Source organism: Notothenia rossii (assembly GCF_949606895.1).
Source record: "Notothenia rossii genome assembly, chromosome: 3".
Lineage (NCBI taxonomy): Eukaryota > Metazoa > Chordata > Actinopteri > Perciformes > Nototheniidae > Notothenia > Notothenia rossii.
The window spans coordinates 93,027,352-93,049,050 of NC_136901.1; the positions used below are offsets into that span (position 1 = coordinate 93,027,352).

Below are 21,699 nucleotides of genomic sequence, written 5' to 3' on the forward strand. Positions count from 1 at the left end.
ATAACTTTAAGGCGCATACCGCCACCTACTGTACAAGAATATGCATCACCATGTCATCCTATCACTACTTGTGGAAGTATGGCCCAATTCCCTTTTAGTTTTAAACCTGATGTTTATAAGCTCCTTAGTTTTTGCAACAGTCTGTACATATACACAACTTTATAATAAAATGCACACATTTACCTTTTTCTAGACTAAACACTGTATGATCTAAGTTTTAAAAAAAAATGAGGTTACCATGAGGTTGTTAAGATGGCATTTTATCACTGGATGTTTGCAGGAACTGTTTGTAAATAGTGTGGCTGCAGTCGAATAGTCCGAAAATCAGCTCCTATCGTCTATTCCTTGACCTCTGTGTGAAACGTCACAGGGTTAAGGAATAGTGGATAGGAGAATTGAAAAGGAGAAAAGACTGCTGTGCTTTGAGAATCCGAGGTTGCGGTCGGATAGTCAAAAAATCCGCTCCTATCGTCTATTCCTTGACCTCTGTGTGAAACGTCATGGGGTTAAGGAATTGTGGATAGGATCATTTAAAAGGACCTAGGAGAAAAGACTGCTGTGCTTTGAGAATCCGACTGCACTTACAATATCCAACGTATTTATGATGCGCCAGCGGACGTCATAAATGTGCGTCTGCTGTGAGGAAACTACAGTTTTCTAGCGGACTACATGGATGTATAATAAGAACGACGGACTACTTTAAACTCATCGAGAGACTCTGCACCGTGCTCTGATGCTGTTGCTTTGCTTTATGAACGTGGACAACAGCAGTGCTTGAATTGGAATAAAAAAGGTGCCAGTACTCTAAATCAGCAACAAGTATTTGGCACAAAGTCATAGTACATCCTATAATGCTGGTGGGTTTGTCTCTTTACTGTATATTTTAGAAAGGCTCACTGTACTTAAACAAAATGACTCAGGGTGCATCTGAGATTAGAGGGGGTGCAGTGGTAAAGTGCTATTTTTATAAGTGGGGAGTGGACCTGACACCCTCTAGTCTAGGGGGCTCCGGGGGCATGCTCCCCCGGGAACTTTTTTTTTAAAATATTGAAGTTAGATGCATCAATCTGGTGCACTTTGAGAGCAAAATGAAGAGATATATGGATACCTCTCAACATCCATAATGAAACAACTGTAAACAGATTTACTTTTTCTTTATGGATATAAAAGAAAGTAAAGCTTGACTCCTACTGGCTGGTTAAATGACTCCTCGTCCCTGAGGCCACTACCAGTTTTTTGTGCCATTTTGCTGGATTTATTTGTCAATAGCGTTGCTGCACAAAGTGATAGCCCTAGATTTTTTTTTAAATGTTGGACTTAAATGCATCAATCTGGTGCATTTTGAGGGGGAAATAAAGAGACTACACCCATATGAAACAAAAATGTATACATTTAAATAATCATACAATTATAAGTACATGGCCATAACCAATAACATACAATATCCAATATGAAAAAACATTGAAACTTGTTTATTTATTTGTTTTTGGTTCATTTATAGTTGTGAGTGTGTCTGGGCTCCTGAATCGGCCTCTCCTGTCTCCCTCCTCTCCCCCCTGCTCCTCTTTGAGGCAACAGCAAAGACTAGTTTTAGCTCTCAACAAGTTTATCTTACCTTTTTTCACCTAGTTAACATTTTGTTTGTATTATTCATGCATATTTTACTAATCACTACCCCCTCAAATGGAAATATGTGTTTACATAAATGGTGACCGAACCGTTTGAGACCCACTGAGATAACTTAAACTAAGTTAACTATCTAAAGACTCAGAGAGTAATTTACCTCACCAGAGCTGTAGTTATCAGCCTCTCAGTCTGACAGCAAAGGACCCTCCCTCCACCTTGTTGTTGAAACAGCTCCTTATATCCGTTAGCGCAGCTAGCTAGCACCAGATGCTAACAACAATACACGTAACCGGTGCGCGCGCTTTCTCGCTCGCTCGCGCCACACATACACCAACACACACCCTCCCGAGCTTGAATGACACACAGAGACCAATGGAGGGCATTAGTATGATCTGTATGAAAGTGGCAATGTCGGCAGGCCACGTCATGTAGACAGCCAGTCACCCTCTGTGAGGCAGAGTCAGACACACATTTGCGCTGCGTTGCGTTTACAATATATACGTATATTGCCGGCGGCTGAGTACCGGCATTTTACTGAGTACCGGCACCTTGCCGGTAGGCCTACTCAGTAAGAAGTGCCGGTACCACATGGGTAAAAATCAGAAGTGCCGGTACTGCGTACCGGTGAGTACCGGCCCAATTCAAGCACTGGATACAGTCACTACCCATCATTTACATTTCACCGTGACATGGACAAAAATGTAACGTCAGCTTACCTCATGGCACGAATCCAGACTCTCCTTTGGAAAACATTGGCCGGGAAACGATAGAACAAGCACGTTTCATGCGAAGACCTGTGGCTGCAACCCGGAGCAAAGCAACAAACCATTGCGTAGCTAACTAGTAGCGCTAGCTTTAGCTAACGTTAGCTAACGAAACGAACTGCCGAGTAAAATTGGAAAACACTGGTAATTAATTATTCTATAATTTGTAAAACTACGGTGTTAAAAATGACAATTTCAAAAATACAGATTCTAACGGTCAGATATAGATACAGATACTAAAGATAGGCAGTTACTTGCTTTCAAGCAGAACACAGGGGAAAACAAACTTAGCAAGAGTGTTTACGTGTTCGGCGTAATGACGTACAACGGCCTCTACAATTTCTGTAGTCCTATTCAGCCACTCGGTAACAACCATCGCTTTTCAGACACGTAAACTCTTCAGAAATCCCCAGTGGGGTCACTGCTGATGTATTTAATGTCGTAGAACAAAATGTGATTTATCTCTTAAATTTGTGTCAACCACAGACCTTATTTCGAGCTATTTTCCAAAACCCTATGGAAAAAATGCATTGCTTTTTGAGGAAGGAACCGGAAGTCCTAAAAATGCTAACTTACTTACGGGTTTTACGACGCGTCACTGCGGTTCTCTATAGATGATGAGTACTGGGATGGCGCATTAGTGAGAGTGAACAATAGTACGTCCTGTGCCAGGCTCAATCTTATACAACTAAAAGTTTTCCACCGTATCTATTACACCAACTCTCCAAAATATACCCAAATGTCACGGATACCTGTAACAGATGCCACACGTCACCAGCAAACATGACTCATATGTTTTGGTCTTTTCCTCGCCTACAAGGATACTGGACAAGCATTTTCAAACACCTTGCTGAGGCCTTGGACGTGGTATTGACACCATGTGCAGAAACTGCCATTTTTGGAGTACTACCTGGCCACCGAATGATAACGGGGGAAACTAAAGACAGTATAGCCTTTGCATCTATTTTAGCACGTAGAAGAATACTCCTAGAATGGTGCTAAAGCATCTCTAAGGCTTAAAGATCTAATGATGTACCTGAACTTGGAGAAGATTAAATATAATCTGAGGGGCTCTTCAAAACTATTCGGCTCTATGATAGCCTACACAGCTGAATTTAAGACACTAAATTAAGAAGAAAGGGGGGGACTATGAATGTATGTGCTTTTTTGTTTGTTTTTTGTTTTTGTTTCTGTCTTTATATATGTATGTATGTATGTATGTATGTATGTATGTATGTATGTATGTATGTATGTACGTATCTACACACATATACATATACACATGCATACATACACGTACGTATGTGTATGTATGTATGTCTAAGATGTTCGCTAACTGTTAGTGTTGTTGCATAGCAACCACCTCGCACTAAGTTTTGTGCAGAAGGCAACGGAGGGACTATTTTATTTTGAACACCATTATTTACTAATAAAAACTATTTAAATTAGAGTGTGTATTTTTCTTTCATATTGCCACACTTGGTAACCGTTTTATAAAAGCAATAGCTCACTTCAGGCCGTGATATATGCTCATTATATCACGGCCTGTCGTGAGCTATTGCTTAAATATATGTGTATGTGTATATGTGGAGGAAACTTCTGTGTAGCAATGCAGAGGGAGTCACCGACTCATGAAGGAAACACAGGACGAGCAGGATCTTTGATGTCAAACACTGATGTTTAAAGGTCCCATGTCATGGCCATTTCCACTGATCATAATTCCATTGTTGAGATCTACTAGAATAGATTTATATTGTGCAATTTTCCAAACTCACATTGGTTTCTCATTCAGCATCTCTGTAAACTACGTGTATTCACTGAATTTCACTCTCTGCCTTTAACGGCTCGTTGTAGCTCCAATAGCTCCAGCCCCCAAACTCCCTGTGAGCACAGTGTGCTCTGATTGGACGGGACGTTGTGAATCGCGCTGAGCTCCGTGGAGGTGTGGTTTCCTTGTTTAGCGACAGCGACACACAGCCAAACTCACCCTGAGCACCATACTTGCCAACCTTTAGACCTCAGAAATCGGGAGCATTTCAAAATGCAAAATGGGGGGGGGGTGCTAGTGGATCGCTGGAGCGCACTTGCGGCCTGTAGCACCGTCCTTGATGGAGCATATGTGTGTGGGCTGGACCTGTATTTTACAGGAAAGGAGTGAGCAGTGAGTAGTTGTTGATTCTTGTTCTGTTTTCTGTGAATATCTGCCTCACCCTCTCAAACTTTGAGTTGCGCGCGCTACTAAAGAGACGTGTTACAATGGAAACCAAACAATGGTGTAGCTGTATTAAAGTCCGAGTGGAAACAGTCGTGTGTAAATCTGATTTTGTCAGAAATCGGGAGAAATGCGGGAGAAATATGACCCCGGGAGGAAACCGGGAGAGGGCAATGAAATCGGGAGTCTCCCGCGAAAATCGGGAGGGTTGACAAGTATGCTGAGCACACACAAAGTCACAGCCGAAGTAAAAACAATAAGTGTGGCTTGATATTGAGTAAGAAAAAGGTTGATAAACGCTGTGAGAATGGGTCTGCAGAGAGAATGGGTCTGCAGAGAGAATTTCGCCGCGATCCCAACTGTCTGTTATCAGCCTGCAGCCAGGGAGTAGAGATCAGCAGAGCTGCTTGCACTGAGTGTGTGTGTGAGGAAGTCCGTGGATTGGTCAATTTGGACCAATCAGCGGTGGCTTAATGTAACGGCTCCGCGGACGTAACGTAACGGCTCCACGAATTGGTCCATTTGGTCCCGGGAAACGCATGACATCATGCGGTACCCGGAAGAATCAATGGACAGTGACGTATCTCCAAGGAGGCGTTTTGGGGAGGTATTTTCTGTGTTAGAGTTTTACTCGCTACAGGGTGCACTTTGAGGGTTTTGACTCTGCAGACCGTTTACATGCATAAAAACCTTCATAACACACAAGGGGACGGGTAATAACAAGAAAAGCATGACATGGGACCTTTAATACAAGTATCGGCCGGAGAAATTCACATCACAAGTCACAGCAGCCAGAGATTCTGACTGCACGGGTGGTTTGCCACGTCAAATCTGCCCAGCCTATCTCTTGATAGACCTTTTAACTAGTTTACAGAGAGTTAATCCACATATTGGGGGATGGTGCGTAAACACTGGGAACACTGGAGATATCCCCGACATCTGGAAACACTCAATCACCTGTCTGTGGGGCGTTCTCACAGTCATAAAACCCTCTATGACCGATAGTAAAACTAAGAATAATATCACATGACTGCATTAGCACATTCCTTACGGGAGATAACAGACTCAGGGTTGGTCGTAAACGTCAACAGGCAGAAAGGTTAAATATCTAAAGTAAAGACAGAAATAATCTCCAACAGTATACATATGTGAGTATATGGGTACATGTATTATTGTTATTATTCTTTATTTCCATATCTATTAATTTTATTTTTACTTTTAATATTATCTGTTACATTACTTTATTTTTACCTATATATGTATCTATTTATTTACTTTACTAGCTAGGACCGGGAGGGGGGGGGAAGGGACACATATTGACTGTATAAATGTAAACTCATTGTGCCTGACCCGATACAAATAAATAAATAATAATAATAATGGTTGTTGGTAATGTATTAGCGAGGCGTCTGAGCCCAAGGTCTGAGCTCCCACGGATGCAGTGACATCATACCTCCTTGTGGGAGCTCAGCTCCCATTGGCTCAGACATAACTCGAGCCCTGCACGTGAGGTCTCGTCGCTTCGGTTCTCTCTTGTGTTCCTGAGAAAGTGTGTGTGAGCTCCAGCACTACTGATCCATCAACTGTGTGTCTGGATAAACCTCTGAATGGACTCTGTGCTCTTTTTTCTGGAGCGTTTACCTCGGACTATAGGAGCTAGCTTAGCATGCTAGCTGGAAACACGTTAGCAACACTAGTCAGATTGAGAGTTTGATGGAGAGAGAAACGGTGTGTTTAACGGAGTCTGCAGGAAAAGGTGATCTAGGAAACATGAGTAAAGTCCAAATGCTGCTGTCGGTGAAGAAGCAGCGACTCACTGCTGCTTCTGAAGAGATATTTGCTCTGTTAGAACAAACAATAGCAGAGCTCGAGGAGGAGCTGTTTCTTTCCAAAGAGGAAAACGAGAGGCTCCAGAAACTACTAGACGCTGTTTTACAGCCTCAGCTTCGGATACACAGAGCAGGTCTGTTCCCTTTACTCTTAATTAACACTTTAAACTCTTCAGTAACACTTTATTATCACATTAATAACCCTTTAGACCCTTTATCAGCACTTGCTGCAGGTAGTAGATCCTGAAGTAAAAGTACAAACACCACACTGAAAATACTCCATTACCAGTTAAAGTACTGCATTCATATCTTTAAGTATGTAAAGACAAAATGTACTTAATTATAATAATTATAGTTTGTCACGGAAGAGCAAACCTACCAAAATAAATATATTTTGAAAAATACATTGAATAATATGCCATTTAATGTACTGATTTAAATATTAACCATACAGGCACACTAGTTGATTACATGTGACATAAATTGATCATTTAGTTTTAATGTGCTCATTTATTCACCTTTTCTTTTTAAATGTGTAAAAAGCAAATAAAAAAAACTTTGGATTAATTCAAATTGCGGGAGAATAATTCCTTAAAAAATCAATAACAAATATGTTCAATAATAAAGTAAACACATCTAAAATGTTACTTGATAAAGAATAGGGGAACTAGTACAAAGGTCATAAAGTAATTCAAACATTAATATAAATGAATGTAAAATCTCATCAATCAATTATTGCCAACATGTATTTATAATATATTCTGTATATTGTAGTGCCGAGAGACGGGAGTCGGAGGCGGGGTATCAGAGGTACAAGCTAGACTTTTATTTAGCATTAACACAAATGTAAACACTTCAAGACCGGGGTAAACAGGAAGTCCGGCTAACTCAAATGTCCGTGCGGAACAATAACCCATAGTTTCGTGGGTGAATAATGCCAATCACCACACAAGCCCCCCCCAGAATTCACCCATAGTCAAAACCCTCGCGCCTGGGAGGAAGTACCACCCGACCCCGGCGCGTACGGACCACAGGGGCCGAGGAGGGCGGGTCCACAGGCGAGGGCAGGGGCGCCAACGAGGGCGAGGGCATCCCCACAGGGGGCGGGGGGCCGGACATGGGAGGGGGCCCCGACGTGGGGGCAGAGCCAACTTCAACCAGTGTTTATTTTGGCAGCTGTTTTTGATTTAGTCTTAGTCTTTAGACGAAAATGGTTATTAGATTTAGTCACATTTTAGTCATTTCTATCCTTCATAGTTTTAGTCTAGTTTTAGTCGACGAAAACTCAAAACGTTTTAGTCTAGTTTTAGTCGATGAAAAATTACATTTTAGTCAACTTATAGTCAAAATGTTTTCTCTCTTTAAATCAATTCAGTTTGGCAAATACAGGTTTCTGAAATCGGAATCAATGTGACAGTGTGTTCAAATTCATAAAGCAACATTTCACTCTCTTAACACTTTACTTTGTAATATCTAGGGATGGGTATCGTTAAGGTTTTTTACAGTACTACTAGTCTTATCGATACTGCTTATCGATCCGGTACTTTAACGGTATTCTTGTAGGTACTTTTTGTTATTTTTAAAGGGAAAACTAACAAATTGTTAACCGAATTAATTGCTTTATTTAAATGTGAAATAAATGAAATATATATAATTATGTTATTATATTGTACTGTACTTGAGTAAAATGTTGAGGTACTTGTACTTTACTTGAGTATTGCCATTTTATGCTACTGTGTACTTTGACTCCACTACATGTCTTTAATACCTTTAGTTACTTCACAGATGTGGATGAATGATGTGAAATCTAATCAAGTGTTAAATCAGACTTTAGTTCCACCTGGAGTAAATCCACCAGCTACCCTGCAGTATACAAAGTCATTCAAACTAGCTGCACCTTTACCAGCTTTGAGAACACTTTAATGATCAATCATTATAAAACATATCATATATATTATTCTGAAATGGAGAAAACGAGTTAAGTATGTCAAAAATTGTGCATTTCTCCGATTGAATATGATGCCTTTTGGCCGGGTGTTTGGACAGACTACTCTACTCGTGTCAACAACCTAACGCGATAACACTAATGGCATACGAGCTTTGTCCACATCGAGCCTTGTAGAGTATCTCTATACTTTTGAACGCTCCGTCCCCGGCAGATCTCTGTGTGCTGCTGCAGCGTGTCTGTTAGGCCCCGCCCCCTGCACACAGAGAGACACAGGGAGATCGCTCTTCTGGAATGAAGAGAGCAGAAATAATGATATTGCAAGTTAGAAATGTAAGATGCATTTTGACAGACAAGACGGACAGGAGGAATTGGGGGGAAATACCCTTCATTTTGAATGTCCAATAGTCCACCATTAACACCTTAGTCCGGTCTCGTCTCGTCAACGAAAACTAAATATACATTTCGTCAAAGTTTTCGTTATCAAGAAACTATTTTTAGCTCGCCATCGCCACGTCTTAGTCATGTAAAAAAGGTTGTTGCCGAACATTTTTCGTCATAGTTTTCGTTAACGAAATTAACACTGACTCCAACAGCCTGGAAACGTCCACGTGAGCAGACTTAAGCCAATCAACGGACACAGTCTCAGGCCTGCCACCAACGTCCACCACCAGGCATCTTGTGCTGCGACGTGGGGACGGGCGTGAATGTCCCGGCGGTCTCCAGCAGGGAGGAGCGCTGTCCAGCCGCAGACCAGGGCACAGTTGCGGCGGGGATGAATTCCCCGGGGACCCGCAGCGTCTGGCCATTGACGAGCTCTGCCGACGAGGACTGCAGGTCTTCTTTGGGGGCACACCTGAGGCCGAGCATAACCCACGGGAGCTTATCCACCCAGTTGCCGATGAAAGCGCGGGCGACGTCGGAAGCCGACCTCCTGTCCACCATCGTAAACAGGTAAGTGAAACCATGAGAGGGGGGAAGCGGGCCTACGATGTCGACATTGACATTGTCAAACCTCCTCTCAGGAACCGCAAATAGCTCAAAAGGTGCCCTATTATGGCGGTGGACCTTAGCCTGTTGACAAGCCATGCATGAGTCGACCCAGGACCTCACGTCCTTCTTAAGCCCCTGCCACACCAACTTCAGCGACACCAACTTCACGGACAGTTTCCTACCAGGGTGGGAAAAATTGTGAACCACCTCAAAAACTGGTCGGCGCCAGTCCGCAGGGACTAGCGGTCGAGGCTGGCCCGCGGAGATGTCACACCACAGCTTCGCGCCCGAGTCACCAACCGTGACCTCCTCCAGGCGTAATCCCGTGACCGAGACCTTGAGGGTCTGGACCCCGTGGTCAGAGGCCTGGTCAGCACCCATGCGGAGGTAATTGAGGCCCAGCTGCACAGCTCCGATGACTGCTCTGGAGAGGCAGTTTGCGACCACGTTAGCCTTGCCAGTGATGTGTCGTATGTCCGTGGTGTACTCGAAGATGTACGAATGCTGGCGTTGCTGTCGGGCGGACCACGGTTCGTAGGGCCCTATATTTTCCGCGATCGCGGAATCGCGGACGGAATCGCGGAAATTCCCGAAAAAAGCAGATAATCACGGAATTTGACATAATTAGACTGAAATGCTGTTTTCGTGAGGAAGTGAAACAAAAAACCTGGGAAAACTTTCCCGGGGGACGCTAATCAGCGTAACACACCCCTGCGTCACTGTCTCATGCGGTCCCGTCCCGCCACCCCCAACAAACACAAGTGAAATGCAAGCATGGCTGTCCCTCCGTCAGCTAAAAAGATACGGAATACGGGGCTATCCGCTCAATCACGAGCAGAGCAGTTCCCCGCTGACTTCTACGTGTCGGGTGACGTGATGTATTGTAAATTTTGTCAACACTCTGTTGACTGGAAGCGCAAAAATACGTGCGATGACCACCTGTTATCCAAAAGTCACGTTAGGAACAGGGAAAAATGTCAAGCTAATGCTAGCAAGCCCTCCACGTCCCTACAGACTAGCGTTACTGCTTCGTTCAAGTCAGGGGAATTAAGAAAAGCGTTTGTCGAGGATTTTGTGGCTATGTGTGCTGAGGCCGACATCCCCTTGGAGAAGATGGTAAAACTGCGTCCGTTTCTGATGAAGCACTGCAGACAGGGAGGAGCGCTACCTGAAAACGTTAGCTGCCTCCGCCAACTTCACCTCCCCCGAGTGTTTGAGCAACACATCTCCTCGGTGCTACAGAAGATCCGTGGGAAAAAGTTTTCCATTGTTGTGGATGAGACCACTGATGCCAGAGATTGCAGCGTGCTAAACATCGTCATTGGTAAGTTAATACTTAATGTAATATCCTAAAATACAACGTAGTGAACACTCCTTTACAATATGTTGTGTGCAAATCGTGATGCAGCATTGTCTTCCAGAGGGGGAAACATAGCTGATGTCTCTTGTCAACACTAATACCTTTTATTGCAATATATCATTATAATGGGATAACACATTTTATTAAAAAATAAATAAATATGGATGGATCAGAAAACATCTGATCCCACAGGGGAAACTGGTGACATGCACCTACAATACTAGGATAAAAAACGATTTTAAATTTAGAATAAACAGATTTAGAATAAACAATGTCAGTACAGCCACTGTCTGCCTCATTTTATGTATATATATATATATATATAAATAAAATAATATATATATAATATATATATATATATAAATAAAATAAAATATATATAATATATATATATATATAAATATAAATAAAATAAAATATATATATAATATATATATATATATATATAAATAAAATGAGGCAGACAGTGGCTGTACTGATATTGTTTATTCTAAATGCCCCTTTTATTTATAATATATATATATTAATACACCTAAAACAATAAGCTAGATAGACATTTAAAACAGTGTAAGAGATAATTAGTAATATGCTTGTTTTCTTCTTTCATCACAGGTGTTGAAAATCAATATTTTCTGGTGGATGTGGTCTTCATGGATAAATGCAACTTCTCAACAGTTTCCCAAGCCATTATAACCTCACTCAACAGCAACAGACTGGATCTGAATGATGCCTGGGCAGTAGTCACCGACAATGCTGCCTACTGTCTGAAGGCATACAGGGAGGTCCTGAAAGGAGCGATGCCTAACACTGTGCATGTCACCTGCCTCTGCCATGTCATAAATCTGGTGGGTGAGACCTGGCAGCATTTCAAATATTTCTCTGATGCTTCCTCACTTGTGACATGGATAAGATCTGTCTTCTTCAAGAAGCCTGCCAGAAAGCGAAGATGGGTGAACTACCTGATCAACAAGGAGATTGTGCAGCCAAAGATTCCTCCTGAAGCTGTGTTCCAGATGGAATAGCTGGTTTGAGGCTGTCAAGTATCATGCAAAGTATGTTCACTTGTACAGAGAGTTCCTGTTGGCCGAGAAATCCACAGCCATGGCAGTACAGAACGTCCTCAGCCAGGTGGAAACAGAGGAGATGGTGCAGACCCTCACTCTCAAGCTAACCTTCATCGCCGAGGGCTGCTGCAAACTGATAACATCCCTGACCATCCTGGAAGGAACCCACAGACCCACAGCAGTGTCTGCATACAATGTCATGGAGGAGCTTGGCTCTTACCTGGTTAATGGAACAGCGAAAACATGTGGATATGGGCCCGAGACAGATGAGTTGCTGAGACAAATGGGGGTTCGAGAGAAGAGGGAGGTGCTCGACAATCTCCATGATGCCTTCCATTTGGCTTTCACAAAGTTCTCGAAGCACTGGGACACGCATCCAGCCAGAGATGTTTACCGGCTGGCCCGGGTGTTTGATCCCAGGCAGGCTCCAGCAATGGAAAAGCGGATTGAAGCCTACACAACACTGAAGCCCATGGCTAACCCATCAGCAGAGCTAAGTGAACAGTGGATGGCCTATCAGCACTGTTTGTCCAGGGAACCCCTGCCCACTGATATGGAGCTTGCAAACTACTGGAGAGGCATGAGTGCACGATTTCCAAGAGTTGCAGAAGTGGCCGTGCCCTACATCTACTTCCCAGTCAGCTCAGTTGACTGTGAGAGGAGCTTCAGCAAATACAAAACTCTCCTCACAGACAAGCGAGAGACACTCACTGAGCTCAACACAAAGAGGCTGGCAATCATGTATTTCAATGGCGATGTCTCTGCTAGGTGGGAAACTTAGAAGAGACAAGATACTTGCTCGCAAGGACTAAGTAGTCCTACAAGTTGGATATTTGTTCAGAGTCACTTTATATAGTTTGAAAGTTGTTTCATAACTCAGAAACTTCCTGCTACTTTTTTGCCTTGTTTTTGATGCACTTTATGCACTGTGGAAAATATATTTTAAATTTGATTTATGTTTTGAATGACTCTGAAATTGAGTGTTTTGTTTAAAGCTGTCATTTTTCACTTGAAGAAAAAAAAGGCTAATTGAGCGCTTTATTTTTTTTTTTAAATGTCATTTGTTTTCACTGGAAAGTTGACAGCTCATAAGCTAACTTTTGTTGAGCACTTTATTTTTTGAAATGCCATTTGTTTTCACTAGAAAGTTTACAGCTCAAAAGAAAACTTTTGTTGGAACTTGAAGTGCAATGTTTTGTTGCAAGTTTTTCAAGTAAATAAAGTATTGAGGGAATGTGCAATATTGTGTCGCCTCAATAAATGGGAGGTCATTTCTATTTAGTGTACATTTTATTTGAAAACATTAAAACACACCCTTTTTTGTGGTAAAATACGAGTAAATAGGTTAAAAAAACAGAATTCCAAAACATTAAAACGGAAAAAAACGGAAAAAAACAGAATTCCAAAACATTAAAACGGAAAAAAACGGAAAAAACAGAATTCTAAAAAATTAAAACGGAATTTAGAAAGACACAAAACGGAATTTGGTGAAAATGAAAACGGAATTTATAGGGCCCTAGGTTCGGCCACTTTGGACATGCAGAAAGTAAGCGGCTTGTAATCCACGAACGCCGCAAACTCCCGGCCTTCCAGGAGGAAACGGAAGTGACGAACCGCCAAATAGAGACCGTCGGGCCGAACCACGCCCCTTAGCTGTGATGAGCATATACCACGGCCTGTCGTAAATATACACCGAATATATATTCTGAGAGAGATATACATACGGAGCCCTGGAGGGTTCATAGAGAGAAAAATTAATAAAACGAGGCCACATTTTATTAATTTGTGCGCAGGATATACTTTCTCGTTCGCACAAGATACTTTCTTATGGTAAAACACATCGAACTGCCCGATTATCACGCCATATTATTAGTTGTGTGTGTGTGTATTCCGGTGCACTCCGGCAGGACTATAGCACTACATCGAGATTAAACACATTTCTTTCACTTGGGAATACACATATAACTATGGAGAACCAGATGTGTGTAAATTACTGTTCTTGGTCATTTGAAAACAAATGCCGGTGTCGGACGCACACATACACACCAAACACACACACAGAGCTGAGCTGAACACAAACACACACACATCATGCGCCCTGGTGAGCGGACATCTCCTTCATAAAACGAGGGGAATAATCGGGCAGTTCAATAGAGGTGTGTGTGGTTAGACGTAGCAGCCTTGATCTCTATTCAGCTGTTCTAATGAAGGGAAACGCAGTGAAGTAAACAGTAAAAGGCACAGCTCTTTGCAGCTGGTGCTGCTCTTCTCAGATTCTGCTGAGTTACACGTTACTGCTTCCAGTGCCCTGTACGACGAAGCCAGTTCAACAGACCCTGGATATGTTTGAGTTACCCGGCTTAACTAACCCTAACAAACGCGATCTCGCTAAACGGTCCTACGAAGCTGGTTATCAACTCAGTAAATCAACCAGGGTTTCTCTGTCCGGCTGAGAGCACGTTCACGTGAAAGGGACGGGGTTAGCAAGATTTGACCAATCACAAACATGGAGAAGCGTGCTGACAGCGCAGCGTCATACTTCATGAATGAATAGTAAATAGTAAATCCTGCTTCGTAGTACAGGCCACTGGTGCCGCAGGGATTCCGGTGCTTAAGCAAATAGCTCTAAACCCCTGGCCAAAATGTCCCTAAATGAAGTCAGAGTTTGAAATATATCTCAAATAATGTATGCACTGCCATTTCTCCACATAAACATAACCGTCTGCAATTAAAAGGTTGTCTCCTCTGTGCTCCACTTCCTACTTGGCGCACCGGTACAACTTTTTTTTCTCTCCATTAACCTTTAGGGCAGGGCAATTCAACTTCATTAGCAAGTGAGCCAAATAGGAAAATCACTGGGGGTTTGTGGGCCACGCAATACTTTTTCAAGGAATCACTACAAATAACTCTTGCTTACAGTAGTGTTAATAGATGCTAATACATTAAATGAACTAGTGAAGTGCATCCCTTTTTTTTAAATTTAATTTTATCAACAGAAATCATTACAGAAAGCAACCAGTCCATAAAAAAATTGTAAAGGTTTGGTTACAAGGCTCGACACAAAAGTGCAAAATGTTGCATCTTTAAAACTAAGGAGACATGAGGTTTTTCCCCCAACAGTTCCATGTCCACTAATGTACAAAACAAGATGAATATAATAAAACAGTATTCATCACATTAAAAGTAAGTAGCCGTGTTTATAATCCTCAACACTTCCAAGCATACATAGGGTGCTTTGTAGACAACACAAATCCATAAAATGTAATACTAAATGCAAATAGAACATAGTAAAACAATAGCCATCAAACTCACAATAACATTCATATCTTGGAAACATTTTTACAATTTGCAAAACAGTAAGTAGGCGTGTTTGAATGACCATAAAATGAATGACCATAAAAACTGATCTGCATACATACCATGCATCAGACTTCTGTCATGTTTAGCCTGTTTGAGTCGGTGAGAGAAATTACTCTACCTTGATTTAGCATAGTTTGGCTCATAAGTGGTAAGAGCAATCCTGAGACACTCATGCAACTTCTAATTGGTCATGGAGCAACGTGCCCTTGTTTTGATGGCATCCAAACATTGTCAGTATAAGCAAAGCCACCTTCCTCATTGTACTGATACTGGCTAACATGGTTTGACCAAAAGTTCACTACACCCTCAGACTGCAGGAGCTGTTTTAAAGCAAAGGAAGACTGCAAATCAACCAGCTCCATCTGAAAGAGGCTCTCATCAATGCAAGATATTACCTCTTTTACTTTTACACAGAAGTCTGCATCAGGCTTGATGGAAAACGGGTCATGGGCAAACTGCAATACCTCAATTGGAATGCTGAAGCCTTGGAATCTGTCAGTAAAGTTATCAGTCAATGTTGTAATGAAGTCTGTCATGACTTGCGTTATGTTTGCTCCAGGTGATGTGGTCATAAATGCACAGTTTTGGGAAGTGCATCAGTTTTGTTGTCATTAGTAGAGATGTCCCGATCCGATCACGTGATCGGGGATCGGAGCCGATCACGTGATTTTCAAAAGATCGGAATCGGGAGAAAAAAATCGGGGATGGGATTTTTTTTTTTTTTTTTTATAAATACTTTTTTTAAATGTTGTATTCAATGTTACAAATAAAAAATTACCATGTTCAAGTCTTAAAGTCATCCTGAGGCCTTAGCTTTGGTTTCAAATTACACAACATCATGTATGTGTTGCTTCTTTGGGGCTTGTTTTCATAGACCTGGTTGCTTATTTCTCTCAAATCTGGCAACAGAGTGGGCAGGGCGCAGTGTCTAATTGTAGCAGTAAGCTAACGAGTACTGAAAGCTTTATTTTTATTTTTTTGATCCAATGCTGCACAACTGAACTGATCCAATGCTGCTGTGAAAGAAAGAAGCTATATCCATGTTGGATAGAATATCCATTTAAATAAAAAAATAACCTTAAGGGACAACTTGAATGCTTTTTTTTCTCTTAATGCATTGCATAAAGATCGGATCGGGAAAAATTAGTATCGGCAAATTGTCAAAATCAAATGATCGGAATCGGATCGGGAGCAAAAAAAGGTGATCGGGACATCCCTAGTCATTAGGTCTGTTTTGAAGATCGTTAGCTTTGTCTTGAAGGCACAAAGTCTTTCAACCAAATCAGCGATAGACTTTTCGCGACCCTGCAGTTCGCAATTCAAAGTGTTGAGGGGTCCAAAAATGTCACAGTAAACTTCTGCCATAAACTGTTCATCTAAGATGCGCTCCAAGAGGTTTGTAGCTCGTTTGTGCTTACACGTGCGAAGGAAAAGACACAATCTCCTGGCGGAATTCACAGAAACAATCCAGGACCTTTCCTTTGCTGATCCTTCGGACATCGTTATGGACGAGTAAGTCCGTGTGTTCAGCAGACGTGTCAGCAAGCAGCTGACGGAACAGGCGGTGTTGTAGGCTGGATGTTGAGCGAAGGAAATTCACAATGTTCCTGACAATGTCCATGGTGTTTTTCAAATCACCACTGAGCTTTGCACACAACACAGATTGATGAATTATACAGTGTAAATACTGCATGTGTGGGGCTATGGCAGATAGACGTGCCACCAGCCCCTGCACTCTGCCGATCATAGCTGGAGCGCCATCAGTGACCAACAGGCAAACTTTTTTTAAATCCAGTTGACGTTTGTTAAAAAACGAGACTATATTTTGAAAGATAACCTCATCTGTAGTGTGTCCCTCCAACGGAATAAGCCCCAGAAGTTCTTCCCTAAAGCGAACTCCATCGAAAAATCTCAGATAGATGCACAGCTGGGCGATGTCAGTACATTCAGTTGTTTCGTCCACAGCGATTGATATAAACTCTGCTTTTGGAAGGTTTTCCAAAACCTTCCCCGACACATCCTTTGCAAGTAGTTCCACTCTGCGAAGTGTTGTTGTGTCAGAGAGAGATACTTTTTTAATGGCTGAAGCGATGCTGTCTTTCACTTTTTGGTCAATAACCACTTCATCAATGACAGCAAGCATAAACTCTTTAACGGTCTCCGCGTCGGTAAAGGGCCTTTTCTGTCTGGCTAGTGTCCAGGCTACTCGCAGGGATGCTATCGTAGCTCTCTCTTGTTCCGTGCAAAAGGACTAAAAGCCACTTGACTCCGTTCAAATGATGCTAGTTGTCCCTGTACTTTCCTTCTCCGTTCCTTTGAGCCCAAGGGGAAACTGGCAGAAAACGAGCCTTTATTTGAGTTGTAGTGTCGCTTTACGTTGTATTCTTTCATCACGGATATACTTTCGTTGCACAATAAACACACCGGTTTATTACTTGTTGCGGTTGGAAAAGTACAGTTGCTGGATATTGGCAGGAACTGGAACACGCTGTCGTATACGCCGATCCAGAGCATCCCAAACATGCTCAATGGGTGACATGTTAGGATTAGGGTTTAACCTTAGGGTTTTCGGACCCCCCCAGACCCCCCCCAATAAAGCAAAACTGCACGTTTCAGAGTGGCCTTTTATTGTGGCCAGCCTAAGACACACCTGTGCAATAATCATGCTGTCTAATCAGCATCTTGATATGCCACACCTGTGAGGTGGGATGGATTATCTCGGCAAAGGAGAAGTGCTCACTATCACAGATTTGTGAACAATATTTGAGAGAAATTGTTATTTTGTGTATGTAGAAAATGTTTTAGATCTTTGAGTTCATTTGATGAAAAATGGAAGCAAAAACAAAAGTGTTGCGTTTATATTTTTGCTCAGTGTATATAGCAGCTGTAATGAACGCACACACCATTTCCCTTACATTAGCCAACACACCCACATATGTTCCAGATGTCGAAATGTCATTATCTCGTGACCTCTTTAGGTGTAATTCATACCCTGTCAGGATATGAACCACCTAACTAACAAGACTTAACTGTATTATCCTGAGGAGGGCCTCTTTGCACTTCCGCTCACCCCTAATAATTGCGAAAGAGACGATGGGCCTCTCTTCTCTGGAAACTGTAATTCAATAACATAACTTATTATATTGACTAGGTCCAAGACTGATATAACAGTGTGTTTCCTGTTTCCTGCAGATGTCCAGCAGCTGGTGGTGGTTAAAGAAGAGCCTCTCCCTGACCAGCAGGAGTGGAGCTCCAGTCTGGACCAGGAGGACCCAGAGCCCCCCCCACACATTAAGCAGGAACAGGAGGAACTCAGGATCAGTCAGGAGGGAGAGCAGCTTCAGGAGCTGGAGGAGGCTGATATCACCAAGTCCACTTTCACTCCTGACCCTCTGAAGAGTGAAGATGATAAAGGGAAACCTCAGTCCTCACAGCCTCATCAAAGACAAACTGAACACATGGAAACAGAAGCTGATGTAGAGGACTGCCGAGGACCAGAACCAGCCAGGAACTCAGATCCAGAGAGCAGTTTACAACCAAAGACTGAGGACCACACTGGAGACTCTTCTGAAGACTCTGATGACTCTTCTGAACCTGATGCTGAACACAGTGCTGATTGGAAGGAGACCAGAGAACCTGCCTCAGGCTCAAACTCACTGAAAGATAGACAAGAATCTTTCAGTGATCCCCGACCTAGTGCTGAAAAGAAACCATTCAGCTGCTCAATCTGTCAGAAAGCTTTTAGATATAGAAAAGATCTAAATCGACACATGAGAATCCACACAGGAGAGAAACCCTTTCACTGCTCAGTTTGTGAGAAAGCTTTTTCACAGAATATACATTTAAAGACACACATGATATTCCACACAGGAGAGAAACCATTCAAATGCTCAATTTGCGAGAAAGCTTTTCCACTGAATACACATTTAAAGACACACATGAGAATCCACACAGGAGAGAAACCATTCAAATGCTCAGTTTGTGAGAAAGCTTTTTCACAGAGTGGAACTTTAAAGGAACACATGAGTGTCCACACAGGAGAGATACCACACAGCTGCTCAGTCTGTAAGAAAGCTTTTTCACAGAGTGGAAGTTTAAAGGAACACATGAGAGTCCACACAGGAGAGAAACCATTCAAATGCTCAGTTTGTAAGAAAGCTTTTTCACTGAATATCAATTTAAAGGCACACATGAGAATCCACACAGGAGAGAAACCATACAGCTGCTCAGTCTGTAAGAAAGCTTTTTCACACAGTGGAAGTTTAAAGACACACATGAGAGTCCACACAGGAGAGAAAGCACACAGCTGCTCAGTCTGTATGAAAGCTTTTTCACTGAGTGGAAATTTAAAGACACACATGAGAGTCCACACAGGAGATAAAGCACACAGCTGCTTAGTCTGTAAGAAAGCTTTTTCACTGAGTGGAAGTTTAAACAAACACATGACAGTCCACACAGGAGAGAGAGCACACATCTGCTCAGTCTGTAAGAAAGCTTTTTCACACAGTGGAAGTTTAAAGGAACACATGACAGTCCACACAGGAGAGAAAGCACACAGCTGCTCAGTCTGTAAGAAAGCCTTTTCACAGAGTGGAAATTTAAAGACACACATGAGAGTCCACACAGGAGAGAAACCATTCAAATGCTCAGTCTGTAAGAAATCTTTTTCCGTGAATATGAATTTAAAGACACACATGAGAGTCCACACAGGAGAGGAAATATACAGCTGCAATGTTTGTGACAAAAGATTTAAATGGCGTGGTCGTTTCCAAAGGCACAAGTGTGTTGGTCGTCAGTCCTCACAGCTTAATGAAATTCAAACTGAGGATAACGGAGAGGCAGAGCCTCCAATCAGCAGCTCAGCTGAACACATGGAAACAGAAGCTGATGGAGAGGACAATGAATAAGTCTTATGACTGTTCACACGTGAGAGAAATCTGTCTGACTGGATTAACATTGTTGTACAACATCCATATAAGACTTAAATGAGCTCCATTTTTATCAACATAAGTGGACAATATGTTTAATGTTTTTGTCATTCTGATGTATACGTTAACCACTGACTGTTGATGAACCATTTTATTTGGATTGAGGGCTCCAAGTTTCCATATAGGATGATTTGATGTATTGTTCTTTATTTCTAAATGTTTTGTATCATTGCTATCCTGTTAATGAGCCCTGTTTTACATAAATGTACCTGTTATCGGAGTGTTTTTACTTCTGTAACTGTAAGGGAATACATTTTCCTATTTTGTGTCCTGATGACCTAATGCTGTTACATGTAATACGTTACTCCCTAAGCCTGTTTTCACCCATCTGCAACCGATTCACTAATAATGACAAATGTTCATTTCTTTGACCCCTTGACTCGACTATTTCTTGTTTAATAATCGTTACATCTCCTCAGGACCAAGTTCCCGTGTCCTGCCTTTCACCTGCTGATCACCCACTGCTCATTTAAGGTGGACTGACCTTTACAATGGACCAGCTAGTGTTAGTGTCTTAATGCAAACGTTTTGGAAAGTGATGCTAGACCAAAAACGTGCTGTTGGGTTGTGTGCTCTCTGCAGGACGGTGTCTGGACTCAAAGATTGTTTATAGTATGAGAGCTTCACTCTGTTTTTATTGTCCAAACGACGCCAACAGAGCGACACGTCTTCTTTCCAGCAGATGGCATAAATGTTAAATCATCCAGTTCAACTGTCATCCACATATTAATGATTCAAAACAGCAATGTGTAAAAGATGGCTGGTAATTGACTCACAATTTCAACAGAATGTGAAGAGGTTACAGTCTTGCAGTTATGTCCAAGATGTTGTTTTTTGTTGTCGTAAGAGATAATAGGGATTGATGCAGAGAATAACCAGAAGATAGTCTGGATAGAGCCGTCAAAGAACCAGAAAGGGTTTTGAAGATTATCAGGGATATAGAAAGAATACAAATATTACAAATGATTATACTTTTTGCAGTGTAAACATCTAAATACCACATTTAAAAGTACTATTTATCAATTTGTTAATCACCTTAATATTTAAGCTGATAAAGTTGGAGCTATTTTTAATAACATTATTGGCTATGCTGCTGCGTAATTTATTTTTTGATAATTTGATAATTTAGTTGATTTTATTTTGTACAAAAATCTGAATCTGTAAAATAAGCTTTAAAATAAAAATGGTGCCACAAAAAGTTATATATTTTCATCTGAGATATAATGTTGAGGTGTTAAGTAGCAGAAAACAATTATATAATTAACAATTAGGTATAGTATAAGTTCCTCGAGTAAATAATACAGCATTTGAAGTGTGTACATGGAGAAGAATATATCATGAATCGTCCCACAGAGGGGAAATGTACATTCTGCATTTCACCTATCCTAGTGATAGGAGCAGTGGGCTGCCATATGTAATTCCCGGGTATCAGTGTCGTCAAAGGTGCCTTGCTCAGTTCACACCGCGTACTTTGTACTTAGTGCCGGCACTTTGTCCCCCGGCACTTATTACCCCAGGGCACTAAGTACCAATCGCGTTGAAACCGGAGTACTTTTCT

General features: G+C 41.8%; 1 protein-coding gene across 1 annotated transcript; it reads left to right on the top strand.

Annotated features, from left to right (window-relative positions):
• Positions 1-6,387: 6,387 nt before the first annotated feature.
• On the top strand, positions 6,388-20,512 carry LOC307033080 (uncharacterized protein; the record flags this gene model as incomplete). The annotated part of the gene is made up of 3 exons (XM_079671349.1): positions 6,388-6,565; positions 7,206-7,241; positions 18,346-20,512. 3 exons carry the CDS (start codon positions 6,388-6,390, stop codon positions 20,058-20,060), a joined length of 1,929 nt encoding a protein of 642 aa, XP_079527475.1. The 3' UTR covers positions 20,061-20,512.
• Between the last annotated feature and the right edge of the window lie 1,187 nt (positions 20,513-21,699).